The sequence below is a fragment of the Rhopilema esculentum genome, chromosome 10 (genome assembly GCF_057945365.1).
Source record: "Rhopilema esculentum isolate cy_ngs chromosome 10, ASM5794536v1, whole genome shotgun sequence".
In the NCBI taxonomy this organism is placed as follows: Eukaryota; Metazoa; Cnidaria; class Scyphozoa; order Rhizostomeae; family Rhizostomatidae; genus Rhopilema; species Rhopilema esculentum.
This window is the reverse complement of record NC_142824.1, coordinates 13,352,433-13,375,871: the sequence shown is the minus strand read 5'-3', so window position 1 is coordinate 13,375,871 and position 23,439 is coordinate 13,352,433. Positions and strand designations below refer to the sequence as shown.

Below are 23,439 nucleotides of genomic sequence, written 5' to 3'. Positions count from 1 at the left end.
CAGAGAGTAGCATTGTGTCTGGGATAAATTAAAGTATTAGTTCAGAAGTCATGTTAAAAACGTAAATAAAATTGCATCTCTTCAAGGCCTGCATGTATCAAGAATTAACTTCATATTTATTTAAAAACGTCATACTCCTTTTGACAATATCAGAGGGATTTAACGCTTTAAAGAGTTTGGCCAATCTGCAAAAATAATATCATTTATAGGTTATAGTTTAGTTTGACTACACCACTGGTACTAGCGAATAGCAGGGAAAGATAAAACATAGCTTCTCCACGATATTTCAATTATAGTTTCACTGTCCGAGTTATCTGGGCGAAATTCAATGTAAAAAGTTCCCCTTGCCCTCCTTTTTTCAAGGGCATCATGACTAGATGGCAAAGGGTACATATCGACCATTTGGAAATTTTTCGGACGTTCAATGGTCGTTCATAGCAAAAAAAATTTCAAAAAGGTTTCTATGACAGTTCAAAGAAACTATAACAGTTCAAAGAGATTGTCGAGAAAGATGTACATAGAAAAAGTTTTCTGATAACAGTCAAACTTGCGGTCAAATTAATAACCAATTTCAATCCATGGCCTACCTATCCAAATCTGTAAACTTTGTGCGAAAGGATTGCAACCTTGCCAAATAGCTCTACCAAATATAAGCACACCCTTCAAAGTATGCAAAAAACAGGCTGCAATCAACAGTGGGACAAGAGGGGTTAAACTCTCTAATGATACTAATTGTTTTCCAGGCCTTTCAGCATTTAAAACTGCGCATGCGCTCATTGACATCATTTCTTAGTTGTTAACTCATTGTCAGATATTTGCAAGCTGTGCCTTCTTGAGAGTTACTACTCAAGGCCTAGAAAGTAATTAATTTTGGTAGTGATGAGTTCTGTTGAATAACTATCAAAACAAGAGCAGCAGTTGCTTCGCATTTTATATTCAGCTTCACACTTTTTAGTCTATGAGAATATCAAGGCTCAAAATCGATTAAATTTAAGAATAATTTAAGAATACCGAGTTATACCTTTAGTCGCTTAAGAATAATTCAAGAATAATCTTACGCTCAAAATCTAAAAAAATCAAGGATACTGAGACTCAGCAAAAATTGGGCATTCTTATAAAAAGTGTGTAGAGCGACCATAATACTACTTGGGACAACACAGGAGTGAATTGTAGTCACAATGCTTGTTGGTATAAGAACAAAGTGGTTTGCAGGTCTCCGTAGGAGCTGAAAAAACTCTCGACAAACTGACACAGTTAGCGAGCGATTCAATTCACGACTATTAATAAAAATCATCAAATTATTTTTCTACACGACATAATGAGCTTCTTAAAAATTTTCCATCGAACATGGAAGTTTACAACATAAGTGATCGCATGTTTACTTTTCAAGTGAGCATTGAAATTTCAAATCTAGCAACAGTTTTATGACGTGATCTCGATGTGCTGAAATTTGACGATCGGTTACTACCAAAAACAGCGAGAAGAGAAATAATGTACAAAGGATTTTCTTTAAACAGAATTATTGGGGAACCAAACTTAGTTAAAAACAGTGTGTTTTCTACCAATCAGGCCTCTCTAATTCTGAATTGAAGTGATCCTTGGTTGGTGAGAGTAGGTTGTACTGAGGTTTTCTAGAAGGGAAAGTCTGCCGAGCGAAATAAAGGACATTGAGGAAGACTAGGAATATTGTGTCTCTTTCGATAGAAGGAGTTTGTTGTCATTGACAACGGATTTATGGTATTCTCGATAATTCCTAATGTTTTCATGAGGATATTTTTCTTTCATTTAGAAAAGTAATCTGATTTAAAAATCTTAGAAGTTTAGCCACTCATTATGGATAATGTTGAGCAAATGTGAAAAAACAAGGAACAAGGTTAATTTGTTTCATGGCAAAGCAAAAGGGATCTTCATTTCAAAATTTTTCTGTTACAGATTCAGGACACTCGATGCAACTGCACAAAAGTAATGCAAAAAGAACTTCACAGACTTGAAGCGTAGATAATAAAATATAGGAACAATATTTAAATTTACAACGAATAGTTAGAACTTGAAGAGATTACATTAAATGGTTCTAAAGTCTTCATATTGCTAAGAATGGAGGATAAGTTATGTGCGAAAGCGAGGCTGGCTTTTGAAAACGACTGTCAATCTCATTCCAGACTTTTTGTATGACAAACTTGTACGGTTTTTTGATTAACCATTGCCAGGAGCTATCTTAACATTTTTCATAAAAACATAACGGGTTTTTATCATATACAAACAAAAAGTAGGCTCGTTAAACTTGATTAAAGCAAATAATTTTTTGGCACCTCTGAATTTTGCAGTAACAGGGGTGTATCCTAAAACCTTATTCTGTGCAGTCTTTAACACATTGGATTTTTTAAAAATACTTCAAACAAGCAACATAACAATCTGCATACATTATCATCCTAATAGAAGAGAAGACCAGTTTTTACTCGCTTTCTCTCCTCACGAAAGAATATCAGTTATTGCCAGCTTACCCAGTTCTCTAGAATCAACGCTGTCTCAGTTTTTATAGTTTCAATATCAGAGAAGAAATCTTTAAACTATTTCCTTTACAAGAATTCGCTAGCGAAGAATTTTCATATTGTCATTGTGTTTGAATCACAAGGCAGTTTATATAGTGAGACAGCAGACGTCCGATTTCGCTTGTTGTCAAAAATTTTGAATCATGCCCTCAAAACTTTGATCTGGAGAACGCGCTCGACATGTCACTAAGATTGACATCATATGACAGCTTCCGGTAAATCAAAGAAAGAATCTATTGTTGTCAACATAATTGGTCTTCCATAAATGGTCATCTTCTTCACCTTGCCTTATCATAGCTTCAGCAGGAACAGACTTCTTGAGTTTTTCTGGACCCAGTTGAGACAAACTGATAGATAGGTCATGTGACAAAATTCACCCAATCAATACAAGCTTCAATTGTTTTCTGATATACAACATGCTTTGCTATTTCGACTTCAATGTCACTGCTGTGCTTTGGCGGGCGGAACTGGCATTGCCTGCGTATTATTTCTTGAAAAATAAATGTCGTTCCACATATAAAATAATAAACTACATGCACGGTATCTCGTTCCATTCTCAATTTTGTTTTTTCTTCATATCAAATCGACCAACTGCCTCTCCAAAATACCTTTCCATGGGTAGCTCATAACATGAATCAGCAACAGATAATTCAAAACTATCTTCATTTATTAATGCCTATATGTACCTACTTTTAAACAAATACTTTAGCAACCGCGTCCGCCCCACCGCTGGCGATAAACGGCTGCGACGGGTGGAAAGCAACGTCAAAGACAGCCTCGTCAAATTTCTTCCTATGGGCAGTGATTTCTTGAATACAAGTTTTATTTTCAATATTCCATAGTCGAATCGATCCATCGTGGCCTTAGAAAGCAAGAAGATTACCGTTAAAAACAAGAAGTGAAGGCAACGATGTGTCAGAAATATATCAATCACTTGAAAGCAGTTGGTTGGCCTCAGGATAGACTTATTCGATCAAATCTTTTCACATTCGCCTTTTCTCATCATTGGCCAAAGCATTTACGGAAAATACTATAGAATTAAACAAGTAAAGATAAAAATACTATCAAAATAAAACTCATAAATAGCAAAAATAGAGAAGGCAAAAAAAAAGAAAAACCATCAAATGTCAAGATGAAAATGAACAAAGGTTTAAATGATATGAAAAACATAAAATACACAGAAAAGGACAGGGAGAAAAGAAGAGGCTTCAGGTTGAAAACTTGAGATCATTTTACAAAGCATCTGTCGAGGGGCTTAAAAGCCCCAAAACAGACTGTAAATCTCCTGCGCAGAAGTCATCATAAGCCTCTAAAAGTATCGAGATATAAAACTTTGTACGGTTCTGTTAGTGCAGGTATTTTGGCTTTGCTTTAGATGTTTTCATCGGGGCTGGTTAAACCTGGTGAAGCTATGGACTGTGAAACTTGGATTACCGAATATCTAATTGCAGTGGACATCCTAAGCAATGGACAAACCATTTGTCTTTACGGTCAAGTCTTTATACAAAAAACTTCCCTCGAAAATATTCCCATGACGAACAGTGTAGGGCAACTGATATCTGTATTCTAGAGGCGCAGGCAACATTGCAAACCAAATATTACCCTCTATTTTTTAAACGCCCTATTGATTCGCAATGCTTTTGCCTTGAAGCAATTAGAATAACAATCGCAGACCAGTCAACCCTAAATCCGCAATGAAACGACACAAAGTGAACCAAAATTTAGCCGGACTTCCCGAAAAGCAGCCACCCCCCCCCCCCGCGGAAGAGAAAAACCTTAGTTAATGTAGGAATAAATTAAAAGGTTTTTTCTACACATACAATTTTCTATGTTTTATGTCATCAGCAAATTCTACAATAAGATCTACACAGAACTGCTCACAGCAACTTATGGGGTCGGAATCCGCTTATCCGAATAAAAATTAGCCCTATTGAAAGCAAGGGTCGATTTGCCTCGGTAAAAGGCTTAAGAAATACTCACTTCCAGATAAGAGATATAAACCAGTGGGGTCGATTGACAAACTTGTCACAGCATCCAAGTGCGCTACCATGGTATGAATTTGTTTACCTGTGAAAACGATGACGTCATAATCACAATTTAACACTTTAACATATGAAAACCATAAACAGAAATTGTAAGGAAACGAATATATTTTGTGGATAAATGCTTCAACAAAAAAGCTTATTAATCCACTGAATAAAAATAGTAGAGTCACATGAAAAATGAACATGAAAAAAGTTGTTTTGAAGAATGAACACAGACTTACCAGTATTAATATCAAAAAATCTAATATGCCTATCTTCATGTGCAGTTAAAACTATTGGAAGAGTGGGATGCGGAAGCACTTTATTTATCTGCGTAAACGGAGTTCCGTCTAAAAAGAAACAGGGAAGAACATTGTCAATTTTATCAAAATATGACTACATAACCACATACGTATAGAAAAATGGATCTACGGCTGCAATATAAATTTGGAAAGGACATTTCTTCATTTAAAATGAAGGTTCACAAACAGAATCTAAGAGGTCGATTACATATATTTTGTTTATTGCATGCACTTAGGAAGTTAAGATATTAGAATCCTTCCCAGTAGTCTGCTATTATTTCTTTAGTTTCTTCGAGGGGGAATATTATAATCGATGAATGTTGATACTTTGGACAACGTCCTAGTAGTCAAATGAAAACTATAAAACATTCTAATCTAATGCGTGACTTTAAAGTAAATAAATATTATTCAATGGAAAAGGAGTGGGATGAATCAAGCCTTGTAAATTGGCGTTAGTCTTTTAAGTCTGTTTGCGATAAAAAAGCATTGAAAAAGCCTTAAAAAGCATTTGGCTTAGCATTAAAAAGCTCTTTATACTGATAATATACATACAAAACAATTGAAATCATGTAAATATAAACATCGGCACTACTGACCACTGATTGGCTGTCTTCTATATTTCCTTACAGTTTTTACGATAACGGTTGAATGAAAAATAAAGATAATTTATGGCAATTATCTTGTGAAATGAAAACCTAACTGTTACAAACAAACAAACTGAAAATATCTCTTTTGAACTGGGATGTAGAACATGCTGACGATATTTTTATGAGACAAATTGCCAAGAAACTGAAAACTTTGTTGTTGAAAGTATATATCGAATGCCCAAAACAGTAATCAGGGTATTAAATAGAAAGAGCAATGAGAAACTTACTGTAAGTTTTAGCACTGTCTAACCGCAAGGAAATCTTTGCAGTTTCTAAATCAAAACAGACACATTCTGACGAAGTGTAAGATGCAATCATCTGCCCCGAATCAGTTGTGCTGAATGCGACCGATGTCGGGTTTCCAGTCTCTGAAATTAAAAAAAGGATTTGTGATTCATTGCTGAACTGCAAAGTTAAATGGGGAATATTTTGCACTGGAATGCAACTATGAAAACTATGGCACCTTAAAAATATCCTAGGTATTAGCAAGGAGAAAATTATTAAGCACAAGGTAAGATAAAGTCATCCTCTAGTTATTTAGGCTAAAGATTGGAGGGAAGATAGATCTTGGAAGGGTGGTTCCAGACAAGAGGTTGGCAGTCCAGATTCATTATGTACAGTACAAATAAATCTGGACACGATTGCAATGCCCGTACCTACGCCTTAAGATGAATAGCATTACAGTATCGTACAACCTTTAGCTTGACTCAGTGCCTCAAAACCTCCGAAAATTGGTCACTTTTTAATGTATTTTAAAGTCCCTGCCAACATTAATCCCACAGTCGAAAGCTTTTCCCCCTGGAGACGTAGCTCGCCACAAAGAATTTTGTAATCGAAAATAAACAAACCGTTTTCTGCTCTATAGGTACAAAGCAGGGGAGACTTAAGTTCCGCATTCCAAAGTCGACAGGTTCCATCAGCGGAACATGACAGCAACCGGTCGGTCTCAGCCTGCACGGCCAAATCCCATACTGCATCTGTGTGGGCAACCAGCGTTTCACCAGCAACGCTGGGATCTGTGGGCAGAAAAAAGATAAACAGTGAACAGACCCGTTAATTAAAATCATCAATATGCGCTCTGCAATGGCAATCATTAACTATAATCCTTGACATAGCTGTTGAGACAAACGCCTAAACACATTATAGGTAGCATGCATATAAAGGACAACATCTCATCCGCCCTATTAAAGTTGAAGATAATTAGCATATCATCAGCAGATATATCAAAACCGAACTGCAGAGAAAGGGGGATTTTTAACTGTACTGATTTCACCACCACAATATACATATATAGTTACTGATACAATATACCTATAAGTCTGGTTTAATCTCCTGGAATATATGAAAAGTTGAAAAAAACTTGAAAACACGAAATGGATCCCTCTAACTTAAAGTCTCTCCGGCAATGTTTGGTTTAACTCCCTTCTTCTTCAAACAGAAGCTTTCTTTTGCTTTCAAGTTCTTTGCAAATTTTGAGAACTCATTGGGCAAAGAAAAGTAAATGGAACAGAAAAAAGTGCTTACCGTAAGAGCCGAACAAATCTAACATTAACGGAGGCAAATTCCACCATTGGATTGTGGCATCAACGCCACCGCTGTAACAAACACTACCACTGGTGTTCAATGCTAAGCAAAGGATTGGGCCGCTGAAAGGAAAATAGGATGAGATTAACAAATGCGTCGGTTTTTACACATTAGTGCTAATGAATGAGGATTCCCTTCAGGAGGCAGCTTCCAACGATAAATCTAACAAGGTGAGATCAGCAACATGTTTTTTGATCAAAATAAAGGCTGGTTGCAAGACACTTTATCACATTTTCTTTTGGTATACTTTAGAAAATCCTGTTATTGCACTGTTATTTTAGTACACAGCGCAAATCCGGGGGTCCGCTGTATGTTTCTATTGCTTCATAAAGCTTTGCCACTCTTATATGAAATTCTAAGTTTCGGTGAATTGATGGCAACATTAATCAATAAGGTTTAACTTTGTCAAATTCTAGACAAGTGTACATTCAAAAATTTAAGTACATCATAGCATGTTATTGACAATGATGAACTACTAAACTTCATCAATTCAACCAACACATTCCACATCATCAATTCTTGGTAGATGGAATATGATATGTAACATCTGTGCAACCATTTCGGACCCAAGGGTAGCGGTGCGTGGCGATACAGCGCATTGTACTGCTATGACTTGCAGTGGTGTATAAAAGCTTTCCAAACCACAGATTGACCTCAATTATTACGATAAAAATAAGATATTTTTTATTTACTTACCTGTGTCCTCTAAACGTATATACAGGCTCTATATCGGAAATATTTCCTCTGCAAGTAAAAAAAGAGAAATTAAATCCATTTATATTGATCAGATCAAAACAAAAGTTAACTTTATCAGGATAGTTGGAAATTTAAACAATTTTTTCGTAATTGCTAAATTCCAAAAAGTTTCGAAAGCTTGGAAGTTTCTCGCGATACTTATGACCGAGAAGGTAGGTAGTGCAAAATATACCACGGCTTTTAAAAAAGCAACCTGCAATTTTTAATTTCAGAAATTATAAACTTGCATAATAACACCAAAACCAAGGTTCTCCCAACAACCCGTTACCCCCATCCCCAAAATAGTCTCAAAATACAAAAATACACAAAAGTTTTTACAGAAAATGTCCAATAACATAAAACTGATTTGTTAAGATGCTTATTGTTTTCTGCTATCATATTAAGGTCATATATTATTTTGTTATGTTTTATACTTGAAACTAGAAGACATGTTAAAATTGCATAATTTTACTTCTTCACCAGTGAACGAAGTAATTTTATCATTGCATAAGCTATTCCTAACTGAGTAACTTGCATATGATTTATTCCTGCACAAGTTGATAGCTACTTAAATGCCTCGGGTATGGAGCTCAGAAACACATTCAAACAGGAACCAGGCACACACGGGATTCTTACAAAAAGGGTGAACAAAAACTTACTTTTTCATTTGTGAATTGCGCTGCAATGACCAAAGCTTGAGTGTGTGATCTTCCGATCCAGTTATCAAGGCAGATTCATACGGATGGAAAACCAACGAACGAACTCCATCAAAATGGCTGTAAAGAAAGAAATGAAGGAGTGAACACTAAAATATAAATATATTTACACTGATGAAGGAATAAGCAGTGTTAAAACTTTGAGCCTGGTGTTAAAACTCTGAGCAGTGTTAAAACTTTGAGCAGTGTTAAAACTTTGAGCAGTGTTAAAACTTTGAGCAGTGTTAAAACTTTGAGCCATTAAGCGTGAAACTTGGAGACGTGCAACTAGGAACGGTCTTGTTCTATAAACCAAAAGTGTGTACAGTATACAATATCGAGCACTTTATGACAGACGGGTAAACAGTAATCTTCACGATAAAATCACTTAGACTCAAATGTTGCAGTAACATGTCACCACTACAAAAAGAAAGCAATAATTTTCACTCTCACTCTAACACTAACTTGGCAATACAATTAACCCTAAGTAATTTACATTCTCCCTGCTTTGAGCATCGTTTAATCCAAATGAGATTAATGAGCAATATGCATGATTTTAAGTATATAAAGTTTCTTGGGCATTTTTGCTGAAGCTAGAAATATTTCTCTACTTTTGTTAGATAATCTTTAGAGATGTCTTGCATATTATTGTACAGACAACTGAGAAGGTCTTAGAGAACTAACGCTAACATCAAAACAGTTGAATTTGACTTTTTTTTATTTCTTCTTCAGCCTATTGACTTTCCTTTATATAATTGTTTACTTAATACTAGGCAAGCTGCATGCGACTAGCATGAAATTTCTCAAAAATTTCAGCATTGTTGTCGGTACTGAGGAAACAATTAGAAGAAATTGGAAAACGAAACGTAAGGGGAGACCTAAGCTGTTTGGTGTTCCAACGAACATTTGAAGGCATTGTAAGAACAGAAAATACAAATAACTCAAAAGAACAGTGAAATTTTACTGATTGTTTTGTGTTTTAGGCAAACTCTTTTGTAAAAACAAATAGTTTATCGGATGAAAGTCCTTCTTTTATTAACAGAGTTCGCAGTCATTAAAAACAAACCAAGAAGCATCTTATGTCTAAAATAACATTGTGACTAGAGCCTAATGCATAAGAGAATAATAAGATAAGATCAGAAGCGATAAGAGAAAAATGCAAATGACAAAGAAGCGTGTTTTAGGTCTTAACGTTAAATACTTGTTAAACAAACAAGGTATTTTTACCTTCTAAGAGTATACTTTGGTGACCAAGTTTTTCTAATGTCTTCTCTTGAATTCATCTAAATTCGGATCAAATAACATACAAGTCAACAAATAATACACTGGCCACCAGTTTGCGAATACATTATGGCGAGAAAAAAAACCGCTTCTCCCAGACGAAAATTCTCATGAACAACAAACGAACAATTAACTATGATAAGCCGACTTTAAAAAGATAGGGTATAATCAACACTTAAAGGAAACCAAATCAATAGGATATATGAACCATAACTAGTATTGATGGGTACTTTTGCAATAATCAGATTTTTTTCTTTTGTGCCATAATAAAATGCCCTACTGTTTTTAACATAGGGGAAGTGAACCCATCACTTCAAAGCCTAAGTATAAATAAAACATCTTACAAAGAAAAGCGAAAACTGGCTTACAAATTTCAGCAAAACTAATAAAAGGAAACATGAAGATGTGAAAAAGAATTACTTTTTAATCTTTGTGCATAGAATTTCCTGCTCGAGGCAAACAAAGGCAATCATACAGCTACATATATTTAAACAAAATATTCCAAATATTTATGCAGAACGGATTATCCATTCCAACATCTTATCAAATATATCTGAAACAGAAATAATTTAGAAATTATTCTTAAAACATGCAGCTATGAGGGTCAAAGTGCATGGTTCAAAGTTTAAAGTTCATAAATCAAGGTTCATAATGCAAAAAAAATAAAACTCAAAACTCACATCTACAGAAAGCGGCCCTGCTTCATTTGAAACGGTAAGGTCAGCCAGGTCACCTAATCTCAAAGCTACCTCCATTGCATCGTTTGGCGCGTCTTTCAGCTGACCTGGGGTTACAGGTCGGGCTGCATAGTTGCTACTGGGTAGAGCAACATCACCTGTGGTGCAACGGATAATGGAAAATACATAAAATGAATCATTAGAGTGAGCACTAGCTGATCGAGAGCGGCAATACACATTTCAAATGGTGTGTCACTCAGCGTTCATGCCTTTCTGGGGGCTGCTAAACGAGTTAATAAAAAAAAGCAGCAAGAGAAGATAAGGCAGAATTTTTCAGAAAGTAAAATTTTGTTTGAGTACGCGGGCTTACAAAAAATAATGTGCTTTGAAACTGTAAATTAACTGAAGAATGACTTAGACGCAGTTCTTTGACAAAGTAAATAAATTTGTTAACTTAAGAACTCTTAAGGAAAAACTTTTCTAAACTTTTCGAATTGTACATCTTTGACTTAAAAGGCACTATATTTTGAATTCAAATTTATTTCTTTCAAAATATCAATGCTAAAGCCATTGAATAACCGAAAAGTGCCAAAAATGGATAATAAAAAACAATGTGTTTTTTGCTTCTTCGATTTGAAGTGTCCTCCTCCAGAGATAAACCGTACCAACAAGCAAAAAGAAAAAGTGACCAAAACCGCAGATTGCACGCGGTAATATCGCACTCAAGAAGAAGACGCAAACCATCATAACAGTGTAGAAAGGAAGCTCATACCTAGTGGGGCGATATCATCGCGAAACGGCGATGAGTTTGGAAGGCTGATATTCTGGTTAGCGGGAATAGCTGGCGTAGAAGGCGCCTGTGCAGAAGATACATCTTCTTCGCCTTCTAGTTTCGCAAGCATTGACTGCAAAGCCATTTTGTTTGGGCCTAAAAATCAAATAAACGAAAATTTCCTGATATGCTAAAAAGAGATCGTTATGTGATCACGAAATGATGTGCTGAACTGTTAAATGAATGGGGCATTGTTTTGCAAACATGATAGGAAAACAACTGTAAGAAATAAGCAGCAGATTTCCCAATAAACCAAGTAATTTAGAGCTAGCACTAAGATAATTAACAATAAACAATCTTTTAGTTCTAGGATTGTAGGAATCGTCTCTCACTGTTAAGGTTTGCATTCCACTATTGGGAAACCTTTTCGTAAATAGTAATGCCTAAGAAGGCAGTCGTTTAAGGAAACCCGTATGTAATTTGTCATGCTGTGACATGCAAGGTCTAGAAAAATGGCGGTCACAAAGCTGAAGACTGTTGGCAAAGTTGTTGGTAAATATTCCACCTAACATCCATGCCAAGTCGTTCATTCGTCGACACCCGTTCATTCATCGCTGAAATGTACCTTCTTTGTGAGGCAAGTTTTAAAAGCTATTCCTCAATGGCTGGATAGGCCTGTTCTAGACAGTTCATATTCTACAGTGGTCGTACGTTTTTGAATGGACAGGGGAATTTCTCTCTTGTGCTAAATAAAAAACTAAAAGTTGCGAAAACAGCCAAGAAACATTTAGCAGTCGAAGTTCGGTAAAGCGGGAAAACATTTTAAAATCAATCTTAGAAAAAAATGCATTTGCTGGGCCTCTGGTCTTATCGGGAATTATTATATTGGGAAAAGAGGGGTTTGAGAAATGTTAATCATGAGCGAATATAAATCTAATGAACTCTAAAAGTACTTACGTTTCCCTTTCTTGCCCATGGCTTTGCGTTCGTTTTTGTATTGCTCTATTTGCTTCTGTAATTTGCCTTGATCGACATGCCATTCGTCCTGTAAAGGCACAAAACGAAATTTAATTAGTTTTCACGAAGCAAGAAAGGGAGTTTGAAAAAGCCATAATGATGGTCGATAATTGCGAATACGCTGAAGAATTTGGCAACATGAAAAATCAAGACCTTCCTTTTCATTTTTTACCCTTTTATAGCCCCATCAGTCGAGAGGACTGATTTAGAGGGGGCCTTGTCAAACATACGATAAAATCGGATTAAAAAAAAATTAGTATAAGATAGGCTAATACCTACAATAAATAAATAAAAAAGCAAATTGCTCTTAGACCTGCTTTTAAAAATGCTTAGAGGGGGAGCTAGTTTGGCATCCAAAGACAATTTATTCCCATCCTTTGCACCCTGGAAAGATATAGCTTTCTGACCAGTGCGTGCAAGTGTTCATTCTTGGAACAAGTAAATCGGTAGTGGAAATGTGCAAGTTCGTATTCATGTCACGAGCAGAATCTTTCTTAAATAGGTTTGATATATGAACGGGCGGAGAATAAAGACCCGATAATGCTCTGTACGTAACAGTAGCTGCCTGTAGATCGGTTAGCTTGAACTTGATTCGCTAAATATTTGTGCTAGTGTCAGTTTTACAGTACTTCTTTAATTCATAGAAATAGAAAGACAGCCTCTGAAATTTTGTGCACATGAAATGTCACCATGCAGTCTTTTATATATATATAATCCTTTTAGATAATGTCTCTCGGAAAAAGGTCTCAAATCTAGGACAATTTTGGATAAGTGCATGAACGGAAAAGCTACAAAGAGGAAATGAAATTTTAAATTTGGGAAACTTTGTATGATCGAGCTACAAAGTTTGATACTAATGAAGACGAAAACAAAATCACCAACAACAAAAAAAGTAATTAGGATCAGGGAAACTTTTTGACAAAGAGCCCTAGTGGTTTTAAAAATATAAAAAACTATCCACAAAATTCACAGAAGCAAATAAAAAAACTGGGAAATTCAAAACACAAAAGCTAGAAACTGAAAATTTGATTTTTTTGTTTTAAAAATTTTGAATATGAGACGATCAAAACTGCGGAGTATGGAGAAGTTAGCCCAAGGAAAGAATTTAAAAACGCATATATACGTCAGAAATTCTTGCACGATTTTCTTTAACATGTCTTGGGACTCACGCTATAAAAAACGGAATGACAACCTTAACTTTAGATTGCTACGGTGAACAAATATTTGCAGCGCATCATAAAACTTGGATAAGACCACTGGAGTTTTTGGTTTGCATTGAAAACCTTAAACAGATTTTCGTGCAACGAAGGAGCAAGCATACTAACAATGGTAGATGACAGCGCATAACCGCTGACCAAGAGGCTAGGTAACTTCAAGGAGTACACTAACATAAGGGCCCATTACACTAGCATGAAACACATTTCTGCTGCATTAAAACACGCATTACCTGTGTTCCACCTTGGCCACTTCTCTCATCTGGAAAATCAAGGAATATTAATCAAAATGTATCAACATTATAAGGAATATATTCCATTGAAATAATAAGGCTTTCAGGCTTTAGAAAGAAAGATTGCTGATACAGAACTACAACGGATAAATAGATTTTCTTCTAAGACCTAGGCATTTTGTTGATTTGGTCTGACTTAGACATCTTTGGCGCCAGGAAACTTTTCGGAACAGTAGAATTATCTATTCTCTTTCATTCTCGGTACTAGACCATTGGTAAATATTTTTGCCAACCAAATGGTAAAAACTGGAATATACCCTGGGTATTCTACAAAATTGCCTTTAGCCCTTTTAAAAGAAAACTGCATTCCTTCTTAAAGTCAGAGAAAGTGTCTTTTTCGCCCTTCCGACACAGGTCTTAGATGGGGATGTCTAGGTCGGAATATTTTCTATAAAAATCATCATCAGGTTGAAGCGATGACCCGACATATATTGAACCGGTAGGTCGCAAAAGCAATCTAAAAACATTCTAGTGAAATCTAAAAGCACCAGTCCTATTCGAAAGAGACATTGGATTGTTTCAATGCCAGTACGAGAGCATTTTGCTATGTACGCTATTTGAAGGTGCAGACTTTTTAGAAAAGTGGAGTAGTCCATACAGTGGATGCCTGTGCTGCAGCGATAAAATTTGTCTGCTCGTTGAATGAGTTTGTTAAAGAATGTTGCAAAATACTGGCATTAGGTTGAAACTGGAACAAAATAAACTTTGGACGAAAACGATTACTGTATTTCCTCTAAAGAACGTTCAATACAAAATGAAAAGTTTGTCAAATGAAACTTAAGTTTTATTAGTTTATACGAATAGTAAGCGTATAAACTATTCCTTACTTCTTGTTTGGTGTGTTTTCTAATGAACGCCGCTTTTCAACATGCGGCGTTCAATAGACGGCGGCATTTATCAGAGGGTGGCGTTTTTACAAATGGTTGGCTGAAGGTGCGGCGTTAAATAGAGGGCGGCGTTTATCAGAGGGCGGCGTTCATTAGCGGAAATACGGTAGTTCGTTGCTTAGAAAGCTCGTTATAAGGAGCCTGTCCGTTAAAAAATGTTTAAAGGCATTTGTGAAAGATGGTAAAAGAGTAGTGGAGCTACGCACTTGCTTCATTCTTTTGCTCTTCTTGTGCTAAAAAGTCAAATTCTTTCATTATTTCTGCTCCATCCGGGGGTAATTTTTCGATTACATCGTTTTGATTTTCTAGAAACAAAACAAATGGCTTGAAGCATGAAGGTACAAAAAGAAAAGGAAAAAATACAGCAAGAAAAACTCTTGAGAGGGAAAAAGGGAAAAGAGTAAAAGGAACAATGGCGAAGTAAACTGGAGTGCATATGGCGGAGTGTTTTTAAGAAAGAAAAAAAGGATCAAGAAAGAAGAAATGGGAAGGAAAAACTTGAAATAAGAAAGAAGAGGGCGATGATTTGTCAAGGGAGAAAAAGAGACAGGGGTGCTTAAAGGAAAGATCGATAAAGAATTAATATACAAGATGCTAGAAGTGGTTCATAAGTTGTAACAGACAGTTGAATGGTATGGGAAAAGAGAGGTAGAGTTGATTCGAAAACAGTTCCAGGCCTACAAAAAGGAAGGACAAAGTAACAGGGCTTGGAAGGAATGCTGATAAAAAAAATAGCCAGGCACTTGAAGGAGAAGATCTTGCAATTTCTCATATCAGGGTTTCATAGATTTTGAAACTATAAAACACTTCTTGATTCAAGAAGGTAAGTTACGTCCAACGTTACAAAACGAAGCTTGCATTTGTAACACAAACGGTGGTTTTTCAAGCCTATTTTGGAGGTTTGGGCCCTCCAAACTGTTTTATCTCTGAGTACTGACATCTGCGCTACTAACATGATGATTACCTTGTTTGGTTCGTTTGATTGACAGCCTATTGTCTTCGAATTCTCTGTCATCCAACTCATCATCTGCATTGCCACCATCGTCAGCCTCCTCCTCGGCGGCATCCTGCCCTTCACGTTGAAGGAAACTGAAGCTGTCCATGACAGCATCATCGGACTCGTTGGGAACACTTTTAATAACTTGTTGCCTACAACCATAAAGGCTATAATGTAAATAACGAAACAAAAAGCTCGTTGCATGGGCAAAATACTAATAAAGATTATTAGTTTGGCGTAGTGGTCATCATTCTTGAGACCTACTTATTCATTTGGCGAAATGCCACAATCTACTTAGAGGTTAGAGTTTCACCTACAGTATCTGGCAAGACTTCTGAATATTACAGGCAGCAGGATGCTCCCGGGCCCGAGTGGCAATTACCATGTGCGACAGTAGGTTACGGGAACATCAGGAGTGTCTCGTAACATACAGATATCAAATAGGGTATCAAGTGAAAGGTGGGCTGGAAACAATATTTTCTACCAGGATAAGGGAATAGTTTCACCTCTTTGGACTTTAAAAGGATACTTTGCGTCAAAGGACTGAAAAATGAAAAGCTTACTTCACAGCAAATTGTGGTGATTTCTTCACTAGCTCATCCTCAATATCTTTATCTTTTTCAATATCTACAGAGCCTGGCTGGGTCAGCTGCTCGTTTGGTTTACTAGCTATCACCCTTGGAGCAGTGTGATTTTGCAAATGAGATTTTTGTTCCACTGTTTCGGGAGCAGTCGGTCCATTTGCTTCTTCTGAAGTCAGGCCAAGCAACATTTTTACTCTTGCTGAACGCAATTCTACCACTTTGTCAATATAGCCAATTTCTTGCAAGTATCTACAAAATGAATTCACAAAAATGAGAAGGTTCAGGTAACATGGTGATGTCTCTTTAAGAAACATGGCAAGGTTACCCTAGCCTTAAAATGAAAGCAGATTCCTCCGACAAAGGCAAATATGTGACTTACAAGATGAAAATTGATAGCATTTACACCAAATTGACTTAGGCCATGTATTTTTGCAAGGGGTACTGAATCATACTAGTTCAATTATGTGAGTTTGACTGTAATAATAAAGCTTATAATAAAAGTATAAAAATAAATTTTAACCAGACTGTCATATCGGGGTGGATGGCCTATAGCTGAAGATGTACATACCCTGGTGTTTAGAAAAGGACGGTTCTAGGTTTGAGCTGTTTGTCTAAACTCAAAACAGTTGCCTCGCGATTGCATTAAGCATGAAACTTAACTGCAAATTAGAGCCAACCATTTTGTTTTATACACAAATGTGTTTTTATGTATGCATTTTTATATAGAAATGAAAGAATAATAATTCCTGAGTTGTTTCAGAAAAAAGCCTTGATAGCATAGTGGTGTTTCCATTTGGCTTCAGCTCTCAATAAAGCTTAAATGTGTTCTTGCAGATTGGGCAAAGTTTTTTAATTTCTAATGCAAATAACTATTGCAAATTGAATAGAGGTCTATTGCGTTTATCAAAAGAACTACACTGTGAGCAGGTGCAAAAGCAAGCAAAAACTCCAGAGCTGGTTCTAACTTAACACATAGCAAAAAATTCTATAGCTTTACGAAAAGTTATGTCAATTATCACTTAAGCTATTATACCGGGTTCAAAGCAAAACAATGCTCTATTTGCTAAAACACAGGGTTTTCAAGTCTAAGAACAGCTGAAATTGAATGAAAATTTTCTTCTTCCTTTGATTAAAATTTGACAAAATTGGCAATCTTATTAATTATGAAAAGACTTCTTCAAAGTGTGTAATGAAATAAAGGAGATGAGAGTGAAACTTGTTAGCATAACTTTGGAAATACTGCAAGTGAAGAGCAGAGAGCTTTAACAAACCAAAATTCCTTTATATTCAAATTTAGGTTTGTGAAATGTCCCAAAATTCTATAAGTTAATAACTGGGAACAACATTTCACATTTACATATAAAGATTGCTTGCTTAATAAAATCAGTTGTGCAATTGATTAAGCCATAAACCATATTTGAAGGGCCACTGAGAGGGGGCAGTAGGTGAATGGCTTCAGGGCCACAAGGTCTAGAGGGCCTCATAAAGTAATGAATGTTATTTAAAGAATAGTAGTAATCAAACATAACAAAAGTATCCTTAAAAATAGTTAAACTGTAGCCTCTTAAAATAATTACAAGAAATGAATGCAAGAAATATTCTGAAATGCATTTTAAGCTTCTCTAAAGGGTGTGGTTGAAAAAAAATTTTGCTTGCAGGAAGCTTGCTATTTGTTTTGATTTTGTGGTAAAACGAACAAAAACACAACTGACATCTGTTGAAATAGAGACTTATACATGGAAATTGAAAATCGTTTCTAACTAATTCCTTTTTAAACTCACTACAAAGATGATTATGAAAAAAATTAACTTCTATATATATCATACTTGAGATCTAGGCACAACAAAGAACAAACAGGGAATACCCAAGCAAGTAATTAATGAATAAAAACTATCAAGGTAACTAAACCATAGGAAGTAATCAGAACAATAAATTAATAAATGAAATCAATTCAAATTTCTATCAAATTGCTATTTTCCTCTTCATACATTGGTACATTAGACAGCATCACTTTAAGATAAAATTTCTTGATTATTGTGCAAAAGTTTCAACATAAAATTAGTTGTAAAACAGTTATATACTCACTGCCTCAGAATCTGCCTTCCCTGTCTGTAATTAAAATTGGTAGCTTTTGAAAGGTTTTCATTGGAGCTGCTAACTTCAGGCTCTTCTTCTGTAGTCTCATCATTAATATCAGGCAACTTGAGATCAGTTCCATATCTTAGCTTGTGAAACTTTTGCCTTAATAAAACATGTTAAGAAGAAAAATATTAAAAAAAGCTAAAGTGGGGTAGAAGGACGTTTTGGGAGCTTTTAGCTTAGGAATTTGAATAAAAACGGCTGACTGAAAATTAAAGAAATTGCTACACAATAGTTGAATGTAATGAATAGTGCAGAAGTAATACTCTTTGGCCAACATAGCTCAAATTGCAAATCATCTGATCATGACTATGGGAGAACTGAAATAATATCAAAGTGTGGCAAAAAGTGTGGATAAAACCAATATCAAAGAGGGTGATAAACAGCCACCCTGACAAAATATTTGTGAACAGGTCTGTGCTTGGATAAAGAGTCCAAGCAATATTATATATTTAAACAGAAATCAGGCTGTATCAACTTATCCAAAATGCCTTGGAAAAAGATTAACATATCTGCTCAAACTATTGTGAGATGGTTGTCACCAGATGCTTTGATGTGCACTGGAATCTCAAACTAAAATTGACTTGTGAAAATATTAACTAACCTTATGGAAATAAAAAAAGTTTTGAAATTGCTCATAAGTTAACAAATATTCAAGCAATTTTAATTATGGTTCACACAAAATCAAAAGCTTCCTTTGATACTAAATGGACTAAATTCAGCCAAACTTTTCTTCTGTTAAATACACCAGGAATAATTGCTAAGGAAAATGTTACCCTGCAGTTATGTATAGCTCAATATACTGCCTTTTAAAATGACAGAAATTATCATTAAAAATCAAGGCAAATTTTCTAGCAAAGAAAAACAAATAATGACAATTAAATAAAAACTTGGCCAGTTACCTCTCTTGGCGCAGAGCATATTCTAACATTTTGATTCTTCGCACAAGATCCCTTTTTAGATTTTCTTGTCCTCTTCTTTCACCTTGAAGAAATGCAATTCGTGCCTAGAAATAAAAAAGCTCTTCAAATTAATCAACCTGCTCAAGGTTTTTAGCAAACATGACAATCTTTACCAACAAAACCAATACCAATAGTTATCAAATGTTTTTTGGGCTGATAACTTATCTCTTCAGATAAAAATTCAAATTGAGTGCAAAACTGTCTCTGGGAAATATTTTGAAGGAAGACAGAAATTTCATATAACATTTGCAAGCGCATGGAAACAGTATTTAAAATAAACTCTTAATGTAATTGGAAAAGTAATATATATTTATATCCCAATATTAATCAGCATATCAGCATGAAGTCATTTCTTTACATCAGCTTTAGGTAAACACTAACCATTCTGTTTAAACCAAAGCATAAAAATTGAATGCATGATTTTGATAAGGTAGCAACTAGATAACAAATATGCAAGGTAATGTTGAAAAATATGCAGATCACACAACATTTGACAAGCAATACTTCACTTGGCAAAATATTGAATATCAAAGAATTGAAAAAGCAAAAAATCTTTCAAAGGTACATAATTTAAAAATGGCCATGAAAAAGCAAACATTTGGAGTCGTACTAAAGCTGAGTCATACATGAGTCATAATTGAAAAAAGCTTCAATGGACAGGCTTTATTATACATTACTATTATTATACATTTTCAATCAGGATATAAAAATCCTGTCAAAATATGCAAATCATGATCATGCTGATTATCATCCTAGGGGAAACCATTCTGGTGTCTATAATTTCCTCAAAAAGAACTCCTCTTGCCTATGTTTGTGTGAGCATATCAGTGAGGATAACTGTTGACTATTTTTCGGTAAAGTGCTCAGTGACATTAACAAAAAGCTATGCCATATCTTTCTGTTTAGTACTGGACAATTCTAGGTAAAAGCTTTGAAATACCATAATAACTGATGCTATATGCCACTTGGATACCTCTTTAGCATTAAAACGTAAATGCATGTCTAACTTGAAATTACCTTAACAGGAATAAATATTCTAAAACTTTAAATTCAGTGAGATGAACCTATGCTTTATAATCCATGTTTGTTTGATTGATAGTGGTGAGAAAATATGCACACAGAGAGCACTGAGGTCATTCATAAATAGCTATTCTCAAGTGTACAATCTTACTGCAAAAGTGCAATTTCTAAAGCAAACATAACACAGTGAATTTTCAGGTTCAAATGGGACTTTGTAAAGTTTCTTGCAAAAGAAACTGGGTAACAATATTTGAGGTAAAATATATATCATAATTTATTTACAAATTCAAATAAATTTAAAAAGCTGCTTCAAAGTAACATTTGAGTGGCCCACTCTTTCTGAAATTTCAAGTATGAGAACATCTCAATAACAAAATACAGGTGATATATGGAAGCACTTGAAGAATTTTGGTAATGATGAAAATTTGCAGTTGATGTTGAAATTTGCTGAAATTTGCATTTAATTTGACAAAAAACAGAAGAAACAAGGCATAATAGAAAACAATAGAGAGCAAAAACAAAGAACCATGTCAGAAAGAAAAATGTGAGAGTCAATCAATCCTTTGAATAAAAGTTAAACTGTTAGGATGACATTGTGAGTAAGAACTAATAGTATAACAATCTGTTGTCTAGCCATTCTTCTTGTTAATTTGTGGTAGATTTATTTCATCTGATTGCTTTCAGAAGCAAATAAAAAAAATTAGGAAGCAGCAAGAAATCCAAAATATCAATTGTCTACCACACAGTTTTCATTAGAAGCAAAAATCACTTATCTAAATATTTTTACATACATTTATTGAAAAGCTCTAGACTATAATGTTTTTTAAAACTTTAAATTCTGAAGAAGCACAGCGCGCAACATTAATGAAGTTGTTTTTCTACTGATCATCTAATTATATATATATATATATATTTATTTCTATGTACAATTATATAATAATATTAAATTATATATATATTAACTAGCAAACTAAAATCCTCAAGAAATTTAAATTTCACACCATCATTTTTATATATACATAAATTTTTGGAATTTTAATGATGAAACCCAATGTATTGGTGAATCTTTCCATGTTTATATGGATCATGTAAAACTAAAAAGGCTTTGCTTCGAACACCAGTTATTGGGCATAATTGCTTAAAATAAAAATGAAATATTCAGATCCTTAAAAGGCTCTCGCATGCTGACAATGTTCCCCATATGACTTATATACACATAAAGTTAAACTACAAACTATATCAAACATAATATTCATTAGATAAATTAGTTATCTACTGTGCAATAGTCCTTCTTAAAAGCTCAAATTTAATTTTATGTGTGAAAAGAGTGAATGTAAATGAAGAGTTTAAAATCTAAGCACTGACTATAAAACAGCTGCTAAATGTTGTAATAGTTAGTAAAACAAAAAAGTTTGAACATAGCAAAGAAGGGAATAACAGAGTAGATGCAACCTTAATTTCAAAATTATAAATCTGCTTAAGTTTAGGTAGACATATAAACTTCTATGATTCTATGATTGTATGTGCACAAATTTGAGACATGAAACAAACAACTTAATATGGTATAAGTATATATTATTTACTGGACTTAAATGTCGATTGGATGGAAACATTCAGAATATCACATTAAAAATTGCCTTGAACCTTTGAAAAGTGAGTCACTTCAAAAATAGTGGCCTTCTTCTCAAGATTTAACTCGGTCTTTTTTGATAATGTAATTGAGTTCCTTATGCTTGCATTTAAGATCATACTTTAATTCCAAATAAAGTAGCAACAGGGTATGCAGCAAATATCCACCTTTTAAATATTAATTTAGAAGATTGGGAATAAAAACACTGTATAATTGAATCAATTTACAAAACCTAAAATGTTTTTCACGACTATCGCATTTAGGAGGGCAAACACATATTTCATATGGCACCTTTAATAAATACCGATGCGGCTATTTCTAATTTCGGTTCCAGATCAGCATGGGAGCATTCACAGAATTAACTATCTGGGTTGACGTTGAATAGAAGGGAATTTAATTTTGAAAGAAAACAAAATGCGACATTGGAGCAATATCCCAATCACCAAACGAGCAGTCACCTTGAAACAAATGGGTTGGGCAACAAAAGATTAGGCCCTGACAAGACGGCTGCAAGAAGGTTTTCGAAAAATACATAAACCTTCCCTAAACTTGAAATTGTAGCATTCATGAAATAAGCAACAAAGCTAATTGTTAAACTTACTTGTAACTCTGCACGCTCCACTTCCCAGTGTGCTCTTTCCATCTCAAATCGTGTCCACTCATGTTGGATAAAATGCAAAATTCCTGGGATACTGTAAGATGGCCTTTGGTCCTGTTCAACATTTCCGTTTGTGTTTTTAGCCTGGTTAAACGCCACACCTTCTTCATTTTCCATGTTTACTGGCAATGCTATCTCTTTTTAGAACGTATTTATAACTTCCATGGAAAATTCACAAATCTACGGAAACTGTGCGGCTCTAATAATTGACAGCTTTGTTGAGAGCAGCCTGTCCTCGTCTTGAAAATAGGCCTGAGTTTACAGGTTTACGTTACTCCGCCGAACAGACTCCATTTCAGTTGAAGATATCAGTGAAATTCGGGGCTTTTCTCTGTTACATTCTGCAACTAATCATTGACTAGCTGGCCTACTTAGTAGTCGATAAGCCTTGGAAAGATATCAGATTTCTGTATCTACAACTCTTTTAGTCTTATCGATAGTCACAAGGCCTTTGCACAACAGTACAACACTTTCTGCTTCACTGAACATGTCTTCGGCTACTGCGCATACTCGATACGGAGGCCGCTGGGTACGAAAGCTGAAAACCGCCCGCCGACTGCGAGGCAGCGAGACGGGGTTTTTGACAGTGGGTTTATGAACTGTATTCGCCCCCGGATTTCAATTTAGGACGGTTTTGGATGAGGGCAAGGGCTAATAGATATCTTTAGCCTGATATTAGGATAAATGTAGTTAAAAGTTTTTTATTTTGACCACATGATCTATTGTTTAGAATTGAGTAAGATGTGGCGAACGAAATGCTTGAAGTTTGGTA

The 23,439-nt window shown here is 35.0% G+C and overlaps 1 protein-coding gene across 1 annotated transcript; it reads right to left on the bottom strand.

The window, feature by feature from the left end:
• Positions 1–1,246: 1,246 nt before the first annotated feature.
• Positions 1,247–23,156, bottom strand: LOC135685078 (striatin). Its single transcript, XM_065200847.2, has 19 exons — positions 22,611–23,156; positions 19,300–19,403; positions 18,344–18,499; positions 16,238–16,507; positions 15,642–15,826; positions 14,884–14,982; positions 13,731–13,759; positions 12,224–12,311; positions 11,267–11,422; positions 10,498–10,652; positions 9,764–9,819; positions 8,501–8,617; positions 7,803–7,850; positions 7,047–7,168; positions 6,371–6,538; positions 5,750–5,890; positions 4,816–4,923; positions 4,530–4,616; positions 1,247–3,411 (listed from the first exon to the last, which is right to left on the bottom strand). Exons 1-19 carry the CDS (start codon positions 22,782–22,784, stop codon positions 3,242–3,244), a joined length of 2,433 nt encoding a protein of 810 aa, XP_065056919.2. The 5' UTR covers positions 22,785–23,156; the 3' UTR covers positions 1,247–3,241.
• Positions 23,157–23,439: the final 283 nt, after the last annotated feature.

Coding starts and splice junctions, on each gene's coding strand:
- LOC135685078 (XM_065200847.2), bottom strand. CDS start 22,784: ATGGAAAATGAAGAAGGTGTGGCGTTTAACCAGGCTAAAAACACAAAC. Junction 8,618..9,763: donor CCAAAGTATACTCTTAGAAG/GTAAAAATACCT, acceptor CTTTCTTTACAG/CCATTTTGATGGAGTTCGTT. Junction 5,891..6,370: donor TACCTATAGAGCAGAAAACG/GTTTGTTTATTT, acceptor TTTTAATTTCAG/AGACTGGAAACCCGACATCG.